Raw genomic sequence first — 20,208 nt, forward strand, 5'->3', positions numbered from 1 at the left:
TGTAAACCTGGTGACCAATAAATGTCTAACAGCTGTGCTTGCCACAAGGGTTTCTCAATCAACTACTAAGCCATTTTTTGCTTTGTGATTGAATACTCAACTCAATGACATGTCAATGTCATTGAGTTGACATGTCATTGAGTTGAGTTGTAATTTTTTGTAATTACATAAAAATTACAAACTTTTATGTAATTTGTTTTTTCTGGAATTTTGGTTGATATTCTGTCTCAATTAAAATGAAACTACCAACAACTGTTCATTTCTAGTTAGTAAGCAAACTTAGAAATTCAGCCTGAGATAAAGTAATTATTTTCCCTACTGTAAATAAACTATACTAAAATGTTGGTCAAGAGGACACTGCTTTTCCCTTCACATTGAGCTAAATTCCTGTTAATTTAAAAAAAAAAAAAAAAGTGGCAGACATTATGGTGTTTATTCAGTAATCTTCGTTTCACTTCAGGAGTTCACCCATTCATTTTCTGCCTTTCGTCTTACCAACCAGCCTGTCCCTCCTCGGTCTCAGTGGAGATCAGTGCTGATGGGGTCAACATGTTGCCGCTGTCCACGCCAGTCATCACCAGTGGCTTGACGTACATTAAGATCCAGCTGGTGAAAGCAGAGGTGGCTTCGGCTGTTTGTCTGAGGTTACATCGGCCTCGTGATGCCAGCAACCTGGGTCTCTCTCAGATCAAACTCTTGGGTCTGACAGCATTTGGTAACACCTCCTCTGCAACAGTCAATAACCCCTTTCTGCCTTCTGAGGACCAGGTCTCCAAAACAAGGTAATCATGATGCATCCTGTATGCAGTGTGTGTCTATATTTGGCTGTTGGTGTGAACTTCTCCATCTCCCTGTACAGCATTGGTTGGCTGCGTCTTCTCCACCACTGCCTGACCCACGTCAGTGACTTGGAAGCCATGATGGCCAGTGCTGCAGCACCCACTGCCAACCTGCTGCAGACCTGCGCCGCACTGCTCATGTCACCTTACTGTGGCATGCACTCACCCAACATTGAGGCTGTGCTGGTCAAGATCGGCTTGCAATCCACACGCATTGGACTCAAACTCATCGACATTCTGCTGAGAAACTGTGCTGCGTCTGGCACCGACCCTGCCAGTGAGTCACTCATAGCTGAGTCACTACTGAGACGTGACTATATGTCCTTAAAAAGCATAAAAAACCCCCATTGAAAATAGCCACATTTATTACAATGAGAGATTATTAAATGATGTGGCGGTTTGAAAGATTAACAAGGTCAAGTTTCACATGTTGTTTTGCCATTTAGAAAGGTTTTTTCTAGCATTAATGAATCTGGTGCTGTATTGTTTTTGCGCTGTGTGATTGCAATACATATAGCTGTAAATGTGATCTTATCTTATTATCTTATCTGTCTGGTGTTTTGTCTTGAATTTTTTTTGTAAATATTTATCTGATATTGCATTATCCAAATACATTTGGTTTAACTACATTTTATGGGGCAAAAATACAAAATATTTGTTAGTGGTCTGATTATTAATTACAGACCACTTGTGATTCTTAGCCTTAGTAAAGTGTTGAAATTGTTGTGTAAAGCAATGGATTTAACAAGACATTACACAATACACAGTGCAATGTTAAACTAACCACTTCCCAGTAAACCTGTTAATATTTGGACTGTGGAAGAATTTTCTGACACATGTGCATCATGTTCTGGGCAGGCAGCATGACTTTGTCAGCATTTTTATTTTTAAAAATGTTTCAATAATTTAACATCATCAAAAAATGTACTGTTTCTTTAAAGATTTGAACAGTCCTCTGCTGTTTGGACGACTAAACGGCCTTTCCTCAGATTCCACCATAGACATTCTATACCAGCTGGGCACCACACAGGACGCAGGGACCAAAGACAGGTACTCCTCCGTCTTTGCCACGACTCAACACTCCCCCTTTAGGTTCTCTCAAAGTGCATAAAGTGCATCAACTGATGAGAAACAGTCTCCCGTCAAGGTGATATTCCGGACAGACTCATAAGCTGATAGTAAAAAGTGTCCTTTCACTCTCCTTTTCATTTTTTTTTTTCGTCTTTTTACTGTCATCTCATTGTTTGTTGCATATAAATTCTGCCCCAAGGTGGTTCTCACTAAGAAATTGAGGACCTTTTTTATGTAAAAAAAACAAACAAACAGAAAAAACATTACCGTGCCCAGCACTTGAGCCATTTGACTTATTTGTCAAATCTCTGAATTCTAAACCTCCAGGATCCAGGCTCTTCTGCAGTGGGTCCATGACTCTTCCCATGTGGCAGCCCATAAGATGAGTGGTCCAATGGGATACATTGGGCATGCTGCTGGCTCTTCCTCTGCTTCATCAAGGGAGTATGGTCTCCTTATGCCATCGCCCTCCCACCTCCACTGTGTGGCAGCCATCCTCTGGCACAGCTATGAGTTGCCTGTCGACTATGACCTGCCTACACTGCTCAACAGAGAGCTCTTTGAGTCAGTCCAGTGTCTTGTAGTTATTACACATGCATGTAGTTGGATTCATTAGTGGGTTTAAACAATATTTTTCTTAGCAGATTTATTACTGATTCCATTCTTTTCTTTGCTGTTCCCTTCAGGTTGCTGTATAACTGGTCCATGTCGCTGCCATGCAACATTGTGCTGAAGAAGGCCGTGGACAGCTTGTTGTGTTCCATGTGTCACATCCATCCCAGCTACTTCTCCTTGCTAATGTCCTGGATGGGGATTGTCTCACCACCCATCGCCACTCACTCTCAGGCTCAGCAGCGACGTCTTGCCATGACTGATGATGGCAAAAAGCAGCATGATGCTAACACCACTGCGGCGGGACTTACCGACGACTCCAAGCATGCCAGGCCACACATTAATCTGTCAGAATCCCAGCTAACCACACTAGCGGCTGCCTCCCAGTCACCAGGAGCAATAGAGCAGCTGCTGGATTCAGGCTTGCCCTCGCTGTTGGTTCGCAGCTTGGCTCAGTTCTGTTTCAGCCTCCTGGCCAGTGCAGACCTGCCTTTGCCCGCTGGTCAGGCCGAGAGACGACACCATCATCACCACTTTCACTCGTCCTCACACAATCGCCCGCCTCTCTCGGCAGAGCTGGCTGCTCCAGTGCTCCGGTTTCTCACAGAAGTAGGCAACAGTCACACCATGAAGGACTGGCTGGGAGGACCAGAGGTCAACCCACTGTGGACGGCACTGCTGTTCCTACTGTGCCACTCCAGTGCCAGTGCTGGGGCCAATGCTGGCTGTCAGCCTGGATTTGCTGCAGGTTCTCCTCCATCCCAACCTCAGCCTTTAGGCTCACGCTTCTCCTTGGCCTCCTCAGGGCAGACAGGAGGACTCACCACCCAGCAGAGGACAGCACTGGAGAATGCCACTGTGGCCTTCTTTCTCCAGTGTATCTCCTGCCACCCTAACAACCAGCGCCTTATGGCACAGGTCCTCTTACTAGTTATTATAGATGAAATAATAATAAAAATTAAAATAATAATGTTTTTCTTTTAACTTGTTAGATGTAGATTTGCACACATAATTAGACAAACGTGTTATTTAATGATTGCTAGTTGGTAAGCTAATTTATTTATAAATTGAAATTCAAATGTAGATATTCATTGGTTTCGGTCTTGGTTTTTAAGACTTCTGTCTTTGGCTGCAGGTTCTCTGTGAACTCTTCCAATCAGCACCTCAGCGAGGCAATGTACCCGTCTCTGGAAACATCTCAGGCTTCATTCGAAGACTGTTTCTGCAGCTCATGCTGGAGGATGAGAAGGTCACAGTCTTCCTACAGTCTCCCTGTCCGGTGGGTAACTCAATTATGTGGTCAACAGCGTTGCTCAGAAGTTTTACACAAACTATTGTGCTTTTTCTTAAATAAATGTTATTTCATTAAAGACTTTGAAATGAGGATGTGACATACAGCAAATGCCTGATGAAGTACTTGCTGTGAGCTTAAGGTGGCAGTGCAGCAGTATGAAGCATATGTTTGTTTGTTTTTTTCTGTATCACAACGGTCCCTTCACACTGATTCATGCCTGGCATTATGTGTTCTCAGTTACACCCTAATGGTTTATACTTTCTACTGCTCAGTTGCTGACTGTTACAAAAGCTTTGGAGACATGAGTGCCTGGAAGCATTGTATGGAGAAATTGGTTAATTACCCAAAGCAAGTCATTTTTCATTCATCTAGCTGAAATATCTCAATAATTGAGTAAATTTAGTGCAAACATTTATGGATTCCAGGTACTAAAGGTGATGTGATTTGAAAAAGGCATAGTTCTGGGCAACTTTGTTTAGGGCCAAATTGCGACACCTACTTAACAAAAGATGCTCAGACTAGGGCAGCTGTTTCAGTGATTCGCATGAGGCGTACAGCCTGCACCATGCAGTGAAGTCCCAAAAACTACAAAATTAAGAAAACCTTGGGGGTGGCCAAGATGATAGAAAGATGTCAGAACACACAGTGCTTTGTATGTTACAGAGCAATGGACTATTTGGCTGTAGACCAGAAAACAGCTAAATAGTCCCATATTGACAGCAAGTACAATATACTCTTTATGTTTAGTTTCTGCAGCTAACCTGATTGTGGTGTTTTCTTTTTTCCTTTCCTCCTCCTCAGTTATACAAAGGACGGATCAATGCAACCAGCCACATGATCCAGCATCCCATGTATGGAGCAGGCCACAAGTACCGCACCCTTCATCTACCAATTTCCACCACATTGGCTGAAGTCTTGGACCGGGTTTCTGGTATGTTTCAAGACAGAAAATTTCTCATTACAACAACAACAACAACCACATAAAGACTTCACTGCTCATAGTATGTACCAGTACATGTAGATGTTCCTGCCTTCAGGTTACACTTGCATTGTAACTGATGGAAAATGTCTTCTCTGCTCTTGACTTGAATGAGATTGCATGCTCTTTGTTTGGGAACCACAACACTGTATAGTATTCACTGACCTTTTTTGACCTCCTTTTCTTCTTTCCCCTCACACCTTTTTTTCCCGTCCTGGGTGGTCCATAAAAAAAAAAAAAAAAAAAATTCCCTGTGCATCTCCTCTTAGCTCCAGAAAGCTTGAGAGGGGAGGTGTAATGGAGTCATCTTGACCACCTCAGCTGGCTCCTTTCAGTGCAAATAAGCAAAAGCTCAGTTCCAAGCTTTCTCAAGTCATTCCAAAACACAAAACTGTTCCAGGACTCTACAGTCCAATTAATTTTTTCAACAAATCTACTTTTCCATCAACGTTTGATTAAATATTTTTTCTTTTTTTTAAAATCAGTTTTGAGAGTTACAAGATTTCAGAAAATTTAAGCTCTTGCTTGTTCAGACATCTTTTAGAAGTCTTTGTTTTTGCCTCCATCAAGTCCTTATGTAAAGTTTTGTCAGTGAAACATCTTTCTATTTTTTTTTCTTCTTCCAGCTATTCTTTTCCTTGAAGAAAAGATGCTCATTCTTACACTCACATGAAAATGTCCTACTATAGCATAAATTTTCTCCTACCAGTATCGATTGGAAATCTTTCTTGGTGTAATAAAACATTTCTTTTAGCTTTTGAGAATGCTGTATAGAAACTCCGTCATGCTAGCTAGCACGCAGTACGAGTTATTGTAACTGACTGTAAAAAGTCAGCATAACGAAAATAAACTCCACCTAAACTTGGTTTATATCTGACCAGATAGACTGCAGTCATAACTTCTTACCTGAAGTTCAGTTCACCTGACACTCAGACCGGCGGCCGCCTCGGGTCTCTCCTCCTCCTGCCTCACCTTCCCTCATCTACCCACTGGCCTCTGTGGAAGCCCCGCCATAGCCACCACCAAACAACTGAGTTATTTTTACACATCGGCCAACATCTAGCCAATCCACCACCTCTCATTGTTCATGCCGTTACAAATTAAAAAAAAAAAAAAAGCACTTTGGGTGCCTTGAAAAGCACTATATAAATGCAATCCATTATTATTATTATTATTATTATTATTATTATTATTATTATTAAAAAAAAATCATCTGCCCATAAAAACGAAAAATCACCATCGGGCATACCGGGCGATGGCCAGTCCAGCTATGTCTTGCAGTAACAGTGGCTGTTTTCATATTTGCAAACTCATGAAGCCAGGAGGCCATTTTGGAAGAGTTTGGAGGAGAAATACACAATTGTTGTGCCAATAGAAACTGTTTGAATGTAAGCATTTGACAGATGAAGGAAGCTGATGTACGGGGAATATGTTTGCAAATTGTAATAGGAAAATCAAATTATGTTTTTTTGTGCTCTAAATATGTTAGACCATAAAAGTTTCACACTAAATTATTGTCAAATAATGTTTTGAAGCCTCTAAACTAGCTTCAATAATATTGTCTTGCCTCACAGCTCGCAAATGTGTACTTCACTGTCCTGTACAAACTTGCACTGTGTTAAACAGGACAAGGCAACTGCTTCGGTTAAGCTTCCCATTGGAGCATTCCTCCTTTGGTCTCTCTTTGAATTTTAAACACCATCTTGAAGTAAATATGTTGTAACAAGTTTGTAGCACAGCAAACATAAATTACAGCATATCCCGCTGAACACTGTATTGTCAGTGTTAGTTTACTGTCTGATTCCTATTGCATATTTATCAAAGTATCTTGTTTACAATTCTTTGTTCAGTGAATGTGAAACGTAGTAATCCTTCTCTTAATTTCAGAAGTAAGTTTATTCCCAGAGATGTGTGCTCATTAAAGGTAGTATCAACAGTAGTGATAAAATAAATGGCAGAAATTACATTCTTACCACCAACACAGAATTTGGGAGTTGATACTTAAGTCCAAAAATACACTTCTCTTTCAGTCTTCTGGCCGTGGTTATCCAATGAGCAATCGTTACATTACCCTGGATAAGAGACATTAAACATTCATTTAGACTTAACATTGGTCCATAACCAAAATGCTACCGAACAGTCAGACTTTGCTAATTTTGTATCACTGAAAGTGAAAAAGATACTTAAAATTGGTCCCTGCCTCTAGTTTTTAAGGTATGCTAATAGGTCCATTCTAAGACTGAAATGTGAAACCTTTTGGGTGGCTGTGCTCAGGAGGTCGAACAGGTCATCTACCAGCTGGAAGTTTTGTTGTTTGATCGTGGCTGCTGCATGCAAACATATCCTTTGGCAAGGTACTGCTTTGGGAGTTACTTAACCCTTAGATTCATAATCCGGTGGAGTAAAAACCTATGTGAATGGTAAATGGACTGGTTCTTTATATAGTGCTTTTCTACTCTTGAGCACTCAAAGGGCTTTTATGTTGGATAGAAAGCACGTGGGCGTAGGAAAAAAGTGATCATGTGACTCTGTGAATGAAGCATGTTGTATAAAACACTTAGAAATGCTCTACTAGAGGAACCCCAAAAGTTGATTCAAAAGCATCGTAGTATGTAGTAATATTCAGATGGGCACTCTCTCTTAAGTATTCTGCCACTTTTGTTTAAAATAGAGTCTTATGGATTGAATTATACAAGTATAAAAGGCAATTGAGGGCAGCATAGTGGCACAGTGATGGGGAGTTTGCATATTTGCAAGTTCTCTCTGTGTTTGCATGGGTTCTCTGGCTTTCTTCCACAGTCCAAAGACAGATGCAGTTGGTGGGATTAGGTTAATTGGTGAATCTAGTTGTCAATATGAATCGTTGTTTTTGTCTCTATGGCTACGTTCACACTGCAGGTGAAAGCGCATCAAATCCGATTTTTTTGACCCTATGCGACCCATATCCGATCATGGTGTGACAGTGTGAACGGCACAAATCCGATATTTTCAAATCCAATCTGGGTCACTTTCGTATGTGGTGCTGAATCCGATACATATCCGATGTTTCAGAAAGCGACTGCTGTTTCAATGGTCATGTCGCATTAAATCCGTCTTTTACATCACTGACACAAGACAGACGCCAATTATCAGCTCCGGAGAAGACATCGTGAACGCTTCCTGTCCATCCAGTGAAACTGTTGGGAAGACAACGTTGGAGAAACGTGAACATTTTATATGTTCTGTATAATCTGCAGATTCTGACAGAAATCTGCAGCTATCCTTGGAAGCACAGCTCCTCTAAAACAGCAATAAGGATCATTATTAGGTTATCTACATTATTATGTAAATAACAAATAACTTAAAGCAAAATTTGGGAAATGTAAAGTCCGAAGTCTTTATATTAAGGGCCATCAGTCAAACAATACTGTTTGCTCTGGGTCTAAACAGAGCCGTTGTGTGTGTGACGTCTTCTTTTGTGCATGCGGGCCGCTTTGAGCGTTCACACTAGAGCGCGTTTGCTGTCGCATTTTATTTGTAGTGTGAACGAGCAGACAAAAAAATCAGATTTGATCAAAAAATCTGAATTGAGCATTAAGACCTGCAGTGTGAACGTAGCCTATGTGTTGGCCCTGCGACAGACTGGCAACCTGCACCCTGCCTCTTGCCTTATGGTAGTTGGGATAGGCTGGATAAGCGGAAGAGAATGGATGGATGAAATGCAATTGTAAAGTTTGGGTTGGGTGGGTTGGTTGGGACTTATGCTGGCTGGTGTCCTTTGCCCCCTGGTCCTTTACAAAGTGGAATTGGACCTTAACTATCTCTGTTCTTTTAATGTGCAGCAGTAGCTTGGCACATGCAAGATTTAGAATAGCTTCATTTACATAGAGATGTACTACTGATGTTGGGGGCAGGCTGAAATGGTGGTTGGGAGTCACATTGCGCAACGGGCTTCCCGTCAGCAGTCGGTGAGTTGGGTGGCTGCCCTTTGAGACTGCAGGGCTGCCCTAGTACCATGATTGTGCTCGCTGGTGTCCTTCTGCATCTGATTATTGTCTCTTTGCTTGTGCAGTGCTATGGACTCCGCGTCCTGAATGTCTGTGCTGCCTGGGCGGGAGCAGGATATACACCCTGGCCTCAGTTGGGTTAAAGAGTAACCCCAAATACTGGTGGAGAATATTTTGTCTGGCTTATCGTGCTTGCACGCTATTGGCTTCACTGAGGATTGTAGCCACTTGGGGTCTGAGCTCATAGTTTCTCATCAGTGTTACGATATTTAAACTTTGGTGAGTCGTTTGACTTTGATGTGGGGAGGGATCAAAAAAAAAATCTAAGAGAGCTACACGGTAGCCTGGCAGAAGTAGGAAGTGGAAAATTTCAGATTTTGTAAATGAGACTAGTGAGGTCTAAAGGCTACAGAACCACTGCCAAGACATTAGTGCATGACTTAGCCAAGTCAGGAATTGTAGTCTCAAAGAAGACCATTACTAGAAAGCTGTACAGGAACGAACTGCAACGTTAAAGACCACGAAAAAACACTTCTGAAGAACACAAATCCAATCTGAAGTATGCTGATGCAATTGGGAAAAAGAATATGCATGCTACAAGTAGGTCCTTTAATCAGTTGAGACAAAAAACTAGAGCTCTTTGAGCATAGAGATCCTGTTTATGTTCGGAGAAAGAAGGGAGAGGTGATCAACTCACGCTTTTCAACTTTAACTGGCTTTGTAAAGTAAGGACACAAGGGGGCAGCCCTTTCTCAAATTCCAAGCAAAATTTGATTAATTAAGAACTGGAGAAGTCATGTTTTTCAGTTATAAGAGCTGCAGTTTTAATTACAGCCTAAATTATTAACAAAATATCCCAGCAGTCAGCTCTGTCCTTGCAGTTTAATTCACTTGGCATTCTCTGGCTATCAAGGTCAGCTGTGCAGCGCTGATGCTGTGAGCTTCGGTATTACCTGTTAAGTACAAGGCAGCTATGATGAATAGCTCACCCCCTGGGACCTTGAAAAACCTGATACACTGCTGCTGTTACAGGGCAGTATGCATGTCTATAAGACATATCATCTTCTGGCTGTTCTTGTGTGGGTGAACAAATTTTGCATCTGATGCATCTTTTCTTTCCTTCTTTCTTTTAGCTTGCTAATGTTATTTAAACCAAAGCAATAAAAAAAACCAAGAAGTGTGACAAAATATATATTTAATTTTCTGTGTCTGTTTATCCAGATACACCCAGCATTACTGCCAAACTGATCAACGAGCAGAAAGAGGATAAGGAGAAGAAGAATCATGAAGAGAAAGAGAAGATGAAGGCAGACAACGGCTTCCAGGACAACTACAGTGTTGTAGTAGCCTCAGGTACAGTATGTGTGTCTTGTGTCATTTACACACCTAATAATGACACAGTATATAAGCTATGATGCATTTTGTTGAAAAACAAATATTGTTCTGTATTTCTGTATTTTTATTTTCTTCTCTGCCTTCAGGCTTAAAGTCCCAATCAAAGCGAGCTCTTTCCACCCCTCCCCGGCCTCCATCAAGGAGAGGCCGTGTCATGAGTGACAAGTTAACTGCTTCATCCAGTGTGGATCCTTCAGCTAAAACCATCAGTGTCCCTGTCTTCCACCTCTACCACAAGCTGCTTCCAGGTGCCACATACACAACCGATTCATATCAGACAGCAACAAGCGCAGGTCTTTGAGTAAAATGTAAAATGTTCACATATTACCGAAGAGAAACGGTGTGTACTCTATCCTCTTATCCAGGTCAGCCACTCCCACCTGAGATGACCCTGGCCCAGCTACTCACACTTCTGTATGACCGCAAGCTACCGCAGGGCTACCAGTCCATCAGCCTGACAGTGAAACTGGGCTCCAAGGTCATCTCTGACCCCGGCCTTTCAAAGACTGACTCGTTCAAGAGACTCCGCACTGAGAAAGGTAATAAAACACACAGCTCCTAAGGAGGAGTCAGTTCAGATATTATACTGATGTCCCACTAAAAATATGCTTTAAAAAATCAATACAGCTGACTTATTTATTACTTTAACTGTAAAACTTTTGATGATTAATTACAATTTTAACTTTTTGTAAGCAGTCTAAATTCCTTCACTGATAATTTAGAGATTTCTCTTTTGCACATGAGCGCAAAACATAAACAAGCCAAATCTTTGTGAAAGATGCATCAAGCTGCACCCAATACGTGAAGTCAGACATATGAACAGCACCAAACATCCAGTCATTTCTAAACTAAAATGCAGACACCCAGCCATATATGCAGCATTTTCTAGGATGTCTACATACCAAATAATTGAGATACTGCAGCTAAAATGCAGCAATATTATAGAAGTAAAGCCAAAGGACCAACAAACGAAAAAGGCTCTGCCTGCTGAAAAACTCACAGGACCTTAGTTACAGTGTGCTTAAGTTGATCCTCTCACTTTGTCATCACATGATGTTGTGATTGGCTACTTTGAATTCACACCCCTGACTACCCACATCAGGCTCTCCCTCAGCTGTCCCAAACCAAAGACCACGCTAGTCCTGGTTAGAGGCTGAACAAACTCTTAATTTGTAATGAGTCCTGCACCTGTTCTGGTGTTTTTTCTCAACTGTGCAAACAGTATCTTTCAGATTATGTCACATTTGGGATTTTGGCACGGTCAGCTAGTCTATTCAGTGGTGCCTCTGTGTCAAATTCACATATCTAAATATGAAATGAAGGTTAACTTATCAAATAGAAATGGAAGAAACTAAGATTCTTCTCATTTTTATTATTATTTCAAGACCACTTCAGTAACTATGATCAAGTAAATAGAAATGGAGTTTTTAAAATGTAGTAAAAATCCAGACCTGTTTTTTTCCACTCTACTCTCACATCAAGATTTAATGGAATTGTACTTTGATCTGAACTCAATTCACATCACCTTGGCTGCTTCTCAGGCTGTACTGAGAGGCTTTGAAGTCTAAAAGCTTGCAGAGTGGTTTTTTTTTTTTAGCACAAACTGTTCAAACACTTTCCTGCTTACCTTTGCATTCATTTGGGAGTTAAGCCTTTTCATCCTTATATGTTGCTTTGGTACAACATTTATAGGGACGTTAGTGTTGCATTTGTGTCTCTAAACGATTGTGAACATGAGGTTTTTTTTATGGCTGAAAGATGGTATATTTGAATTTGTGCCCACTTACTGTGAGAGTCTTACCTATTGACTCACATTGTAAATTGCTATTGAATTTCATTCAGTCAGGACAGGTTGTTGCTTGAATCCAACTGCTGATATCCCATTCAAAACTATGCTGTCATTCTGTAGAAGTGGTGACTTTCAGGCTGGTTATATTTAGCGTTTTGATTCTGCAGACTCATGGGTCAGTACTCGGTCAAATTAATTTTTAATGTCAATGTCAGCACTGGTGAATCTGCAGATATGCTCATATTCCCTTTATCCATGCGACATGTCCTATCCACAATCCATATTTTCCATCTTAACACTCATGTGTCACTGTTTAAGAAATCATAGGGTATGTGAAATGAGACTTTTATAACTACCATTTTTACCCTTCGGCTGTAAAGGCTGATGGGCAGATGTTGTCAGGTGAGCGGGCGGCGTAGATACCCGAGTTTGTGAATGTGAAAGCTATAGAATAAAGTGACTTACGAGCTTCAAATTGATATCATAGGTACATGTACTAAAAATCTTGGAAGTTTTTGGATCCTGGTGACCTTGACCTCAATGTCAGAAATAATGTTTTCTGAAAATCATGTGAATGGCATAACTTGAGAAAAAGGCAATATAGAATTTGGGTGACTTGGGTGAACCATTCTTTAAATCAAAATACACTGTATTTCTAAAAGTATTCACTCCTCCATCCAAATAAAGGATTCAACTGGTCCAGTCATTGCCAGAAGTGTATGAAATCAGCAGCTAGGAGTGCAGACTAATTCTGCACACATTGAGTTGCTCTCATGAGCTTTGTGAATTACAGCGAACCATAATGCCACCTGCACGTAAAATTTATCCACTACTGCTAAATATTCCACAGTAAACTGTGGTATTGTAATAAAGTGTAAGTGACTGGGAACAGTATCAACTCAGCTACGAAGTGATAGGCCACAAAATCAGAGCAGGGTCCATTGCAGAGGTCACCAACGTCCGATCGCTTCAGACCTCCAAACTTCAGGTGAACTTCAGATTAATTGAAGAACAGTGTACAAAGAGGTTCATGGAATGTGTATCCATGTTTAGCACCTGCATCCAAACCTTACTTCCCCACAACTCAATGCAAAGTGCCGGATGCAGTAATGTAAAGCACACACCAGCTTTGGATCTTCTGGAGCTAAATGAGGCCACCCAAACACATGAGATGTCATCGATAAGGCCAGGATGCCCTTAGTTGAGCACATCAGGACTTAGTAGTGGAGCTCAAATAAGTCAAAAGATATAGAACAAAAAGTAAAATCCCAGGAGGACATACCTTCAAGAAATATTTTAAAGAAATCATTGTTTATTAACTTTTACTTTATTTTATAAGATATTTTTCTTTTATGCTTGCTCTTTTCTTTTTTCTTGTTGTTTTTTTTTGCTCCATCATCTGGATGAATTGTACACCTTTTGAGTCTTTTCTATCCACAAATTTCTTGTGAATACTCACTGCCTGCAAATACAGACAATTCAGATATTTAAGAAAAGGAAAACTGTTAACGGTTTTCACCCCAGTTACATACCTTGAGTATGTAACTGAGCAGCTCAGTTTTTCTTTAGCCATTACCTTCACATAACGAATGGGTACTGACTCATCACTTCCTTCCAATGAACTCGAATAAACTACCCAAATGTGCCCACTGCCCAGACACTAACTGCTTGACGGGGTCTGTCATTATCTTCATTTAACCAATAGATTCATCCTCTCTGTGGATCCTGATTCACTGTGTCATTCCATAACCTGTAGAGATTAGACACCTGCAGTACAGGACAGCTTACCGATGACAGGGATTTGTGGCTCGGTGAAATCTCTCTCTGATTCAGACTTTGCATCAGGGATTTAATTTCATTAAGGGAAATTCTTTACATATTTTGTAAACCAGTTGGTTTTCTTTTGAGAGAAAGGACCTTGTCAGGCTTCACTTCCACAAACCTTATTATTACAGAATTAAACTTACCAGTTTGTGACAGTGCACAACTGTGACACACAGTGTTGTCTTCAGTTAGAATCCTCAGGATTAATACAGACGTTGGATAAGGATTGCAAGAGTGATGAAACTCTGGGAAAGAGTTAAATATGGTTAAAAGATTCTGTTGATTCTATTTAACCATGAGTTGACACAATGCAACAATGCATAGCAATCAGCCCAGTTAATCAAGTTCATCACAAGTAACGTCACATCTTTATTCACAATGACCAAGGAGTTTTCTCAAAGTAGATATAACCTGCTATTGCCTGCTGCTTTTTTTTAAGACAATTAAACTTTTTGTGATTTGCAGTTCAGAATAACCTGTAATTCAATCAATCTCTTTTATAAAGCACTGAATTCACTTTTCTTCCAAAAAGATCTTAGTAATTGTTAAAATTTGTAGATATTTTCGTTAGTTCTGTCATCAAAAATGTATTTGTAAACATTTTAGTTTTAGTAATTAAACATAAACATTTTTAGTTAAATTATTTAATGCTTAAACCAGTTAGACCTGCAGAAAGGCGTTAGATTCTCCAGATTTAGCTTAAGGAACCCTGCAGGGAACCTTACCTTCTCTGTGTATAGTGTGGTTGAACCTCAGAACATATCACATAATAATGTGTGTAAAAATATTTATTATGGACAGAATTAAGACAAACATAGCAGGTGGATTTACAGGAGATTACTGAACTGTTAAGAGTTTGCTGAAACAAACAAAAGGCTTGTAATTGTTTTCAGTCTCAGCCAGTGGATGAACGTACAAGGTCCTCTCTTTGCTCTACTTGCAGTGGATCACTGTGACATCCTGAATAGCTGCCCTGAGGATGAACCAATGATGCCTAATGAAGAATGTCTGGATGCCGCAGCTGATGAGTCCCTGCTGGAGACGAGTCCCATTCAGTCACCTCTGCAAGTCTTTGCTGGCATGGGGGGCCTGGCCCTGATAGCGGAGAGGCTGCCCATGCTATACCCCGATGTCATTCAGCAGGTAAAACTCAGCTTTCAAGAGGCACAGAAAATTAGAAATTGAACAACTTGCATACATACAGCAGTTCTTTAGTATTAACTTTTTATTTCACAACAAATGTTTTGAGCTTACCTGCTCTGGCTCCTCTGATGCCCTGATAAAGAGCCTTGTGTGTCTCCTAAATTCACCTGTCAGCATTGTCTTGCATTTCACACCTTCGCTGAGCCTTTACTCGTCGTTGCGGTTGTTCACAGGTCAGCGCTCCTGTGGTTCCCTCCAGCACACAGGAGAAGCCCAAGGACAGCGACCAGTTTGAGTGGGTGACCATAGAGCAGTCGGGTGAGCTGGTGTATGAGGCACCAGAGTCCATTGCAGCGGAGCCACCGCCCATCAACAAACAACAGTCCCAGACATCCTCATCGTCATCATCCTCAGTGCAGACCATGTCGCCCATCCCTGCCCACTCACTGGCAGCTTTTGGCCTCTTCCTGCGCCTGCCAGGTTACGCAGAGGTGTTGCTAAAGGAGAGGAAACATGCCCAGTGTCTGCTGCGGCTGGTACTGGGTGTCACAGACGATGGAGAAGGCAGTAAGTCTGAAAACACGTCACAGCTGTCCGCACTGAAATTCACCTTGGGCTTTGAACTTTTAGCTTGGGAAGTATTTAATGCCAGAAAAAGTTTGAGAATTGCTAAGCTATTTGAAAGAAAGCTCTTGCAAAGATCCTTTGCACACAGCTATTTCTCCTGTCTGTCCCCAATTGACTAAAATATAAAATTTACTGTGTTTTCTAACCAGCGAGAGTTTGTCAGCACGGTGTCTTATTTTCCTTTTTGCCCCCCCCTTCAAGAAAAGTAAAATAAAAATGGATTGTTCATGTGTGATTTAATCGACTAAAACACAAATCTAAACAACAAATATAAAAGCAGCATCAAAACCTTCTTATTTTGAGTGTCTGCTTTGACATCTTCTTAGGTCACATCCTGCAATCTCCATCAGCCAACGTGCTCCCCACACTACCATTCCATGTCCTGCGAGCACTGTTCAGCAGCACCCCTCTGACCACAGACGACGGTGTGCTTCTGCGTCGCATGGCTCTGGAAATCGGTGCCATCCACCTCATTCTAGCCTGTCTGTCAGCTCTGAGCCACCACGCCCCTCGCAACCCCAATGCCAATACCAGCGTCTCTGAGGTATGACCCATATCACACATACATTCTGTTTCTAAGATTTAAAGATTTATCACGATATACATTTGAAATTTTGCGATAACGATATAACTGACGATATAATTGACACTAGACAAAACACTTTACAACTCCACAACTTTATTAGTGCAAAAAAAACATCTATGTATTTTCACTTAAACAAGCAGCTGTTTTATGTGCATTAAAGTTATATAAAAACGTAACAGTGCAAATTCCTTGACAGTTTAACCAAAAGGCATTTCCAGTGGAAACTGGCCGACATATCCTCAGCATAACCATGTATAATATCCACAAAACTTCAAAGAAGTTATACACACACAATACGGTAATATTATGTTGGAGCACAGTACGTATCACTCCGCGAGGCTCCTGCCTATGAAAGCCGTAATGCTCCGACAATCTATCAAGTGGTGCGGCTTCGTAGCTTAGCAAAGTCGTACTAAAACATTTGACAGATTTTCGAGCACCGTGTACATAAAATCGTTTCGAGGTCAGTAAACACAACCAGGATTCAAACATAAGGCACACGGGATTATAAGGGGCTCTGTCGACTTTCAGAAAAATCAAAGGATTGATTTTAAGTGTGCCGTATTTTCCAAACAACACGGTAATAACGACGGCCCGCTAGCATGCTCTACCAAAAATAGTGCTTTGTTGTGTATCTGACGGATGAAAGCTAAACCAGTTCCACACCACTGAAGCTGCAGCATTTTTACAAACCAGTTCAGCTTCATCTGTTTCATTCAACGATCCGCTTTCGCTCTTCTCATTCGGCGTCGCCGCCATGTGCGTATGTAAACAAAGGCACTGCGCATGCGCGTTTTACCCATATTCTATCACGATATGTCATTTTCCTATCGTTGCCCAAAGTTACCGGTATTACCGTGAACGGTATGATATAGCCCAGCCCTACCTGACGATACATTTTGGCTCTTTTAAATTTGTGGCTGATGACAGCTTCCTGTCGGTGTTGCATTGTGAATTATTTCTTGAACCTTTCACCAGCCTGTGAGATGTCTAAGAAAAGAGAGTCCTGTCCAGCTCTTGTCATTTTCTTACTTCTGTCAGACTAACCCAGCTTCATGCCACTGGCTACTCTCACTTTGCCTGAGTGTTTTGCTGTTGGCAGTAATGGAGTAACTGAGGATAAAAACGATTGCCGTTATTAATGACCCTCTGTCTTGCTGCTTTACTTACGGCTTCCTTAGCGTACCTTTGCCTGGCAAATGGCTTAATTGTTCATAGTGAATGATAAAAAACAAACAGCTGCAGGGAGAAAAGGCTGTGCATCCGAGATGTCTTTTGTATAATTGATGTCTGCAGGGGGAGAAACGGGTAGTACCTCACCTCGACTTGCCTGACTCTGCTAACTGCACATCTTCTATGACCTGAAGAAGTGCAGATAGGGCTGTTCGATATAACAATATATATCAGATGACGATATAAAAACGTCTATCGTTTCATTTTACGCTATTGTTTCGTGGTGTCGCAAAAGAAACCGTTTATGGCAATATTTTTTTCATTGTTTTGATCGCAGTCATTGGTTTTTATGTGTTGTCGTCAGCAACAACGACAGTAAAACCATCACGTGTTGGCTTGTTTATTTTCCGCATAAATCTTTCAAAATAAAGCTTAAGATCCTGTTGAGACTTTTCAAAATAAACTGAATCACGTGAAAGAGCAGATTGTTTACAGATGAGAATTAAAAAAGAGCCGCCAGGTGCTAAAAAATAAACCTTAGACTCAAACGTTAGAACAGGCTTTCCCCGCAGCACGCTGTGTAATAAATACTCAAAGAAAACTGCAGCCTTTACAACTTATGTCTAAAAATGTATAGTTTCATGCCTCTGTTAAAACACTCAACTCCAGGTACACGACGCCCAGCTGGAAACACTTCACACAAGTCGAGCTGCCCGAGATTGACAGAATTTACAGAAAATGTTACATTTTTGTGATTTATATCGTTATCGGGACGATAGATGTCTTATATAGGGATATGAGATTTTGGTCATATCGCACAGCCCTAAGTGCAAAGTATATGGACGTTTAGCTCTTGAAACAAAAAAATTAAGGATGTGCTTTACATACAAATGTAGAGCAATTTACAAACCATTCTGACAGCAATATAGCATCAATGGGCTTTTAAATAAAGTCGGGAAGAGAGAGCCTGGTTTGTGTTTGTATGCATTTAATGGCAGCTTGTGTTAATGTGTAGGAAAAATCAATGATTGTTTTCCTAGTGTGAATGGCAGAGGTCACATCTGAAATCATAGTTACTGTGATCTCAGGTGTAGGTCTTCAGCGCTTTTTTTTAAATTTTAATTTTTATAAATTAAAGGGGCCTCAAAGAGAGGCGTAAGAACAGAGTCAACAATGGTTTGGTATCCCAGAAAAAGAATAAACCAGTTAGACCTGTTTTCTTATCATGTTTCAAACACCAAACTGAAAAAATTAAAACATATCTAGCTAAAGCATATGAGCTTATGAGTTTTTCACCCCCTGAGTGGAGGTGTTGTCACTGGGTTCCTGAAGCAGACCTGCCTTGTTTTTGTTGTGGTGGTGATGTGTCCGGTCTCATGCTTGTTCAGGGACTGTGTGAATACACAAATCTGAGCCAAACGCATCACACTGGCAGTGGTTGACCTTGATCTCCTGAGACCCATGTTCTGGAGTGGTAGCACTGGTGTGAGATAAGACACTGTGTTTTAAACATGAGAGACAATTGAACAAAACATTAACTTTAAACTTCAGGGACCAATTTTCTGTCTGCTCCTTTGACTCATTTCTTGTTTGACTCCATGTGACCATCACAAATGTTTTATGGCAGCTTTCTATGTAGGCCACAACCAACTCTGACCTTTTTGAATACATGATAAAACGTGATGAAAAAGCAGCAACAGTGTTTACGCCTGAATTTCATTAATAATTGTTAAAGGGAAGTAAAAATGCAAAATCTTTGATTTGTGTGTGTGTGTGTGTGTGTGTGTGTGTGTGTGTGTGTGTGTGTGTGTGTGTGTGGGGCAGCCACAGATATCCAGCTGTCATGGTGGGGGGACCAGTGAGGAGCAACAGCTGTACTGGGCTAAAGGAACAGGTTTTGGTACTGGATCTACAGCGTCAGGCTGGGACGTAGAGCAGGCCCTCACCAAGCAAAGGCTAGAGGAAGAGCATGTCACTTGTCTACTCCAGGTAAGTGCAAATGAGCATTTTTTTTTTTTTTAAGGTGGGTTATTTTTGCCTGGTATTCCCTATGAAACATGGGCCATAAATGAACCCATTAATTTTTTTGTGAACTTGCACTATAGTATTCAAATTCAACAGACTGACCAAACTACAAGACGCAAATAATGAGCAGACAGCTGGGTTAAATGGAGGGCAGGGAACTAAAACGGCTTGTTTCGGGCAGGGGATAAAAAAAGGGCTGCAGCAATGCTCAATTTAAGATGAGTAAGGATTCATTTGAACCATGAACCACGCAAAGGTATCATATCTAGCTATGTTTAATTTCTTTTGATGTTACTTACTGTGCCTTGTCATAGTGAGAGATGAGCACCCAACAATACAGTTGGTGCATATATTTGATTCCCAATAAAGAGGTATGCTTATCATCCTGGCAGTTGTGGTGTGTAGGAAGGGACATCTGAAGACACACAGTGATCAAAAACATGGATTCTCCCTCATCCAGAGCAGGTCACATGAACGCTTTTCTTCATAAAGGGTACATTTTAATTCTGCATTTGTTTTTCTTTACTAGGTCTTGGCAAGCTATATCAACCCAGCAGGCTCAAGTGGCTGCCACATTGCTGATGCCTCTTCAACAGCCAGCAGAGCTCACAACAGCTCAGCACTGCCAGCAGTGCTGCTAGAGCTGCTGAGCCAGTCCTGCCTCATTCCCGCCATGTCCTCCTACCTACGCAACGACTCAGGTAGGGCCCATGTCTTTGCAAGTGATGAGTATGACCAACAGAGAGACGGATCTAGCCTCTGTGCGCCTTGATTCCTAGGCCCCACCGGTTGGCTGAGGAGAAGTGATTTGAACCTCTGTATATTTCAGCTCAACAGAGTGATCACGTAGGAATTTCTACCATAA

General features: G+C 41.2%; 1 protein-coding gene across 3 annotated transcripts in view; it reads left to right on the forward strand.

The window, feature by feature from the left end:
• Window positions 1–20,208, forward strand: part of birc6 (baculoviral IAP repeat containing 6) — a 132,225-nt gene that overhangs the window by 65,758 nt on the left and 46,259 nt on the right. For all 3 annotated transcript variants that reach the window (XM_080869824.1, XM_080869826.1, XM_080869825.1), the window contains exons 50-64: window positions 503–782; window positions 860–1,116; window positions 1,781–1,889; window positions 2,238–2,474; window positions 2,597–3,440; window positions 3,658–3,801; window positions 4,618–4,747; window positions 10,003–10,134; window positions 10,263–10,424; window positions 10,542–10,715; window positions 14,733–14,932; window positions 15,166–15,499; window positions 15,886–16,103; window positions 19,143–19,307; window positions 19,873–20,044. In XM_080869824.1, coding sequence (XP_080725950.1) covers window positions 503–782; window positions 860–1,116; window positions 1,781–1,889; window positions 2,238–2,474; window positions 2,597–3,440; window positions 3,658–3,801; window positions 4,618–4,747; window positions 10,003–10,134; window positions 10,263–10,424; window positions 10,542–10,715; window positions 14,733–14,932; window positions 15,166–15,499; window positions 15,886–16,103; window positions 19,143–19,307; window positions 19,873–20,044 — 3,558 coding nt within the window. The remainder of the gene's footprint in view (window positions 1–502; window positions 783–859; window positions 1,117–1,780; window positions 1,890–2,237; window positions 2,475–2,596; window positions 3,441–3,657; window positions 3,802–4,617; window positions 4,748–10,002; window positions 10,135–10,262; window positions 10,425–10,541; window positions 10,716–14,732; window positions 14,933–15,165; window positions 15,500–15,885; window positions 16,104–19,142; window positions 19,308–19,872; window positions 20,045–20,208) is intronic.

This window comes from Rhamphochromis sp. 'chilingali' (genome assembly GCF_963969265.1).
Source record: "Rhamphochromis sp. 'chilingali' genome assembly, chromosome: 20".
Classification (NCBI taxonomy): Eukaryota; Metazoa; Chordata; class Actinopteri; order Cichliformes; family Cichlidae; genus Rhamphochromis; species Rhamphochromis sp. 'chilingali'.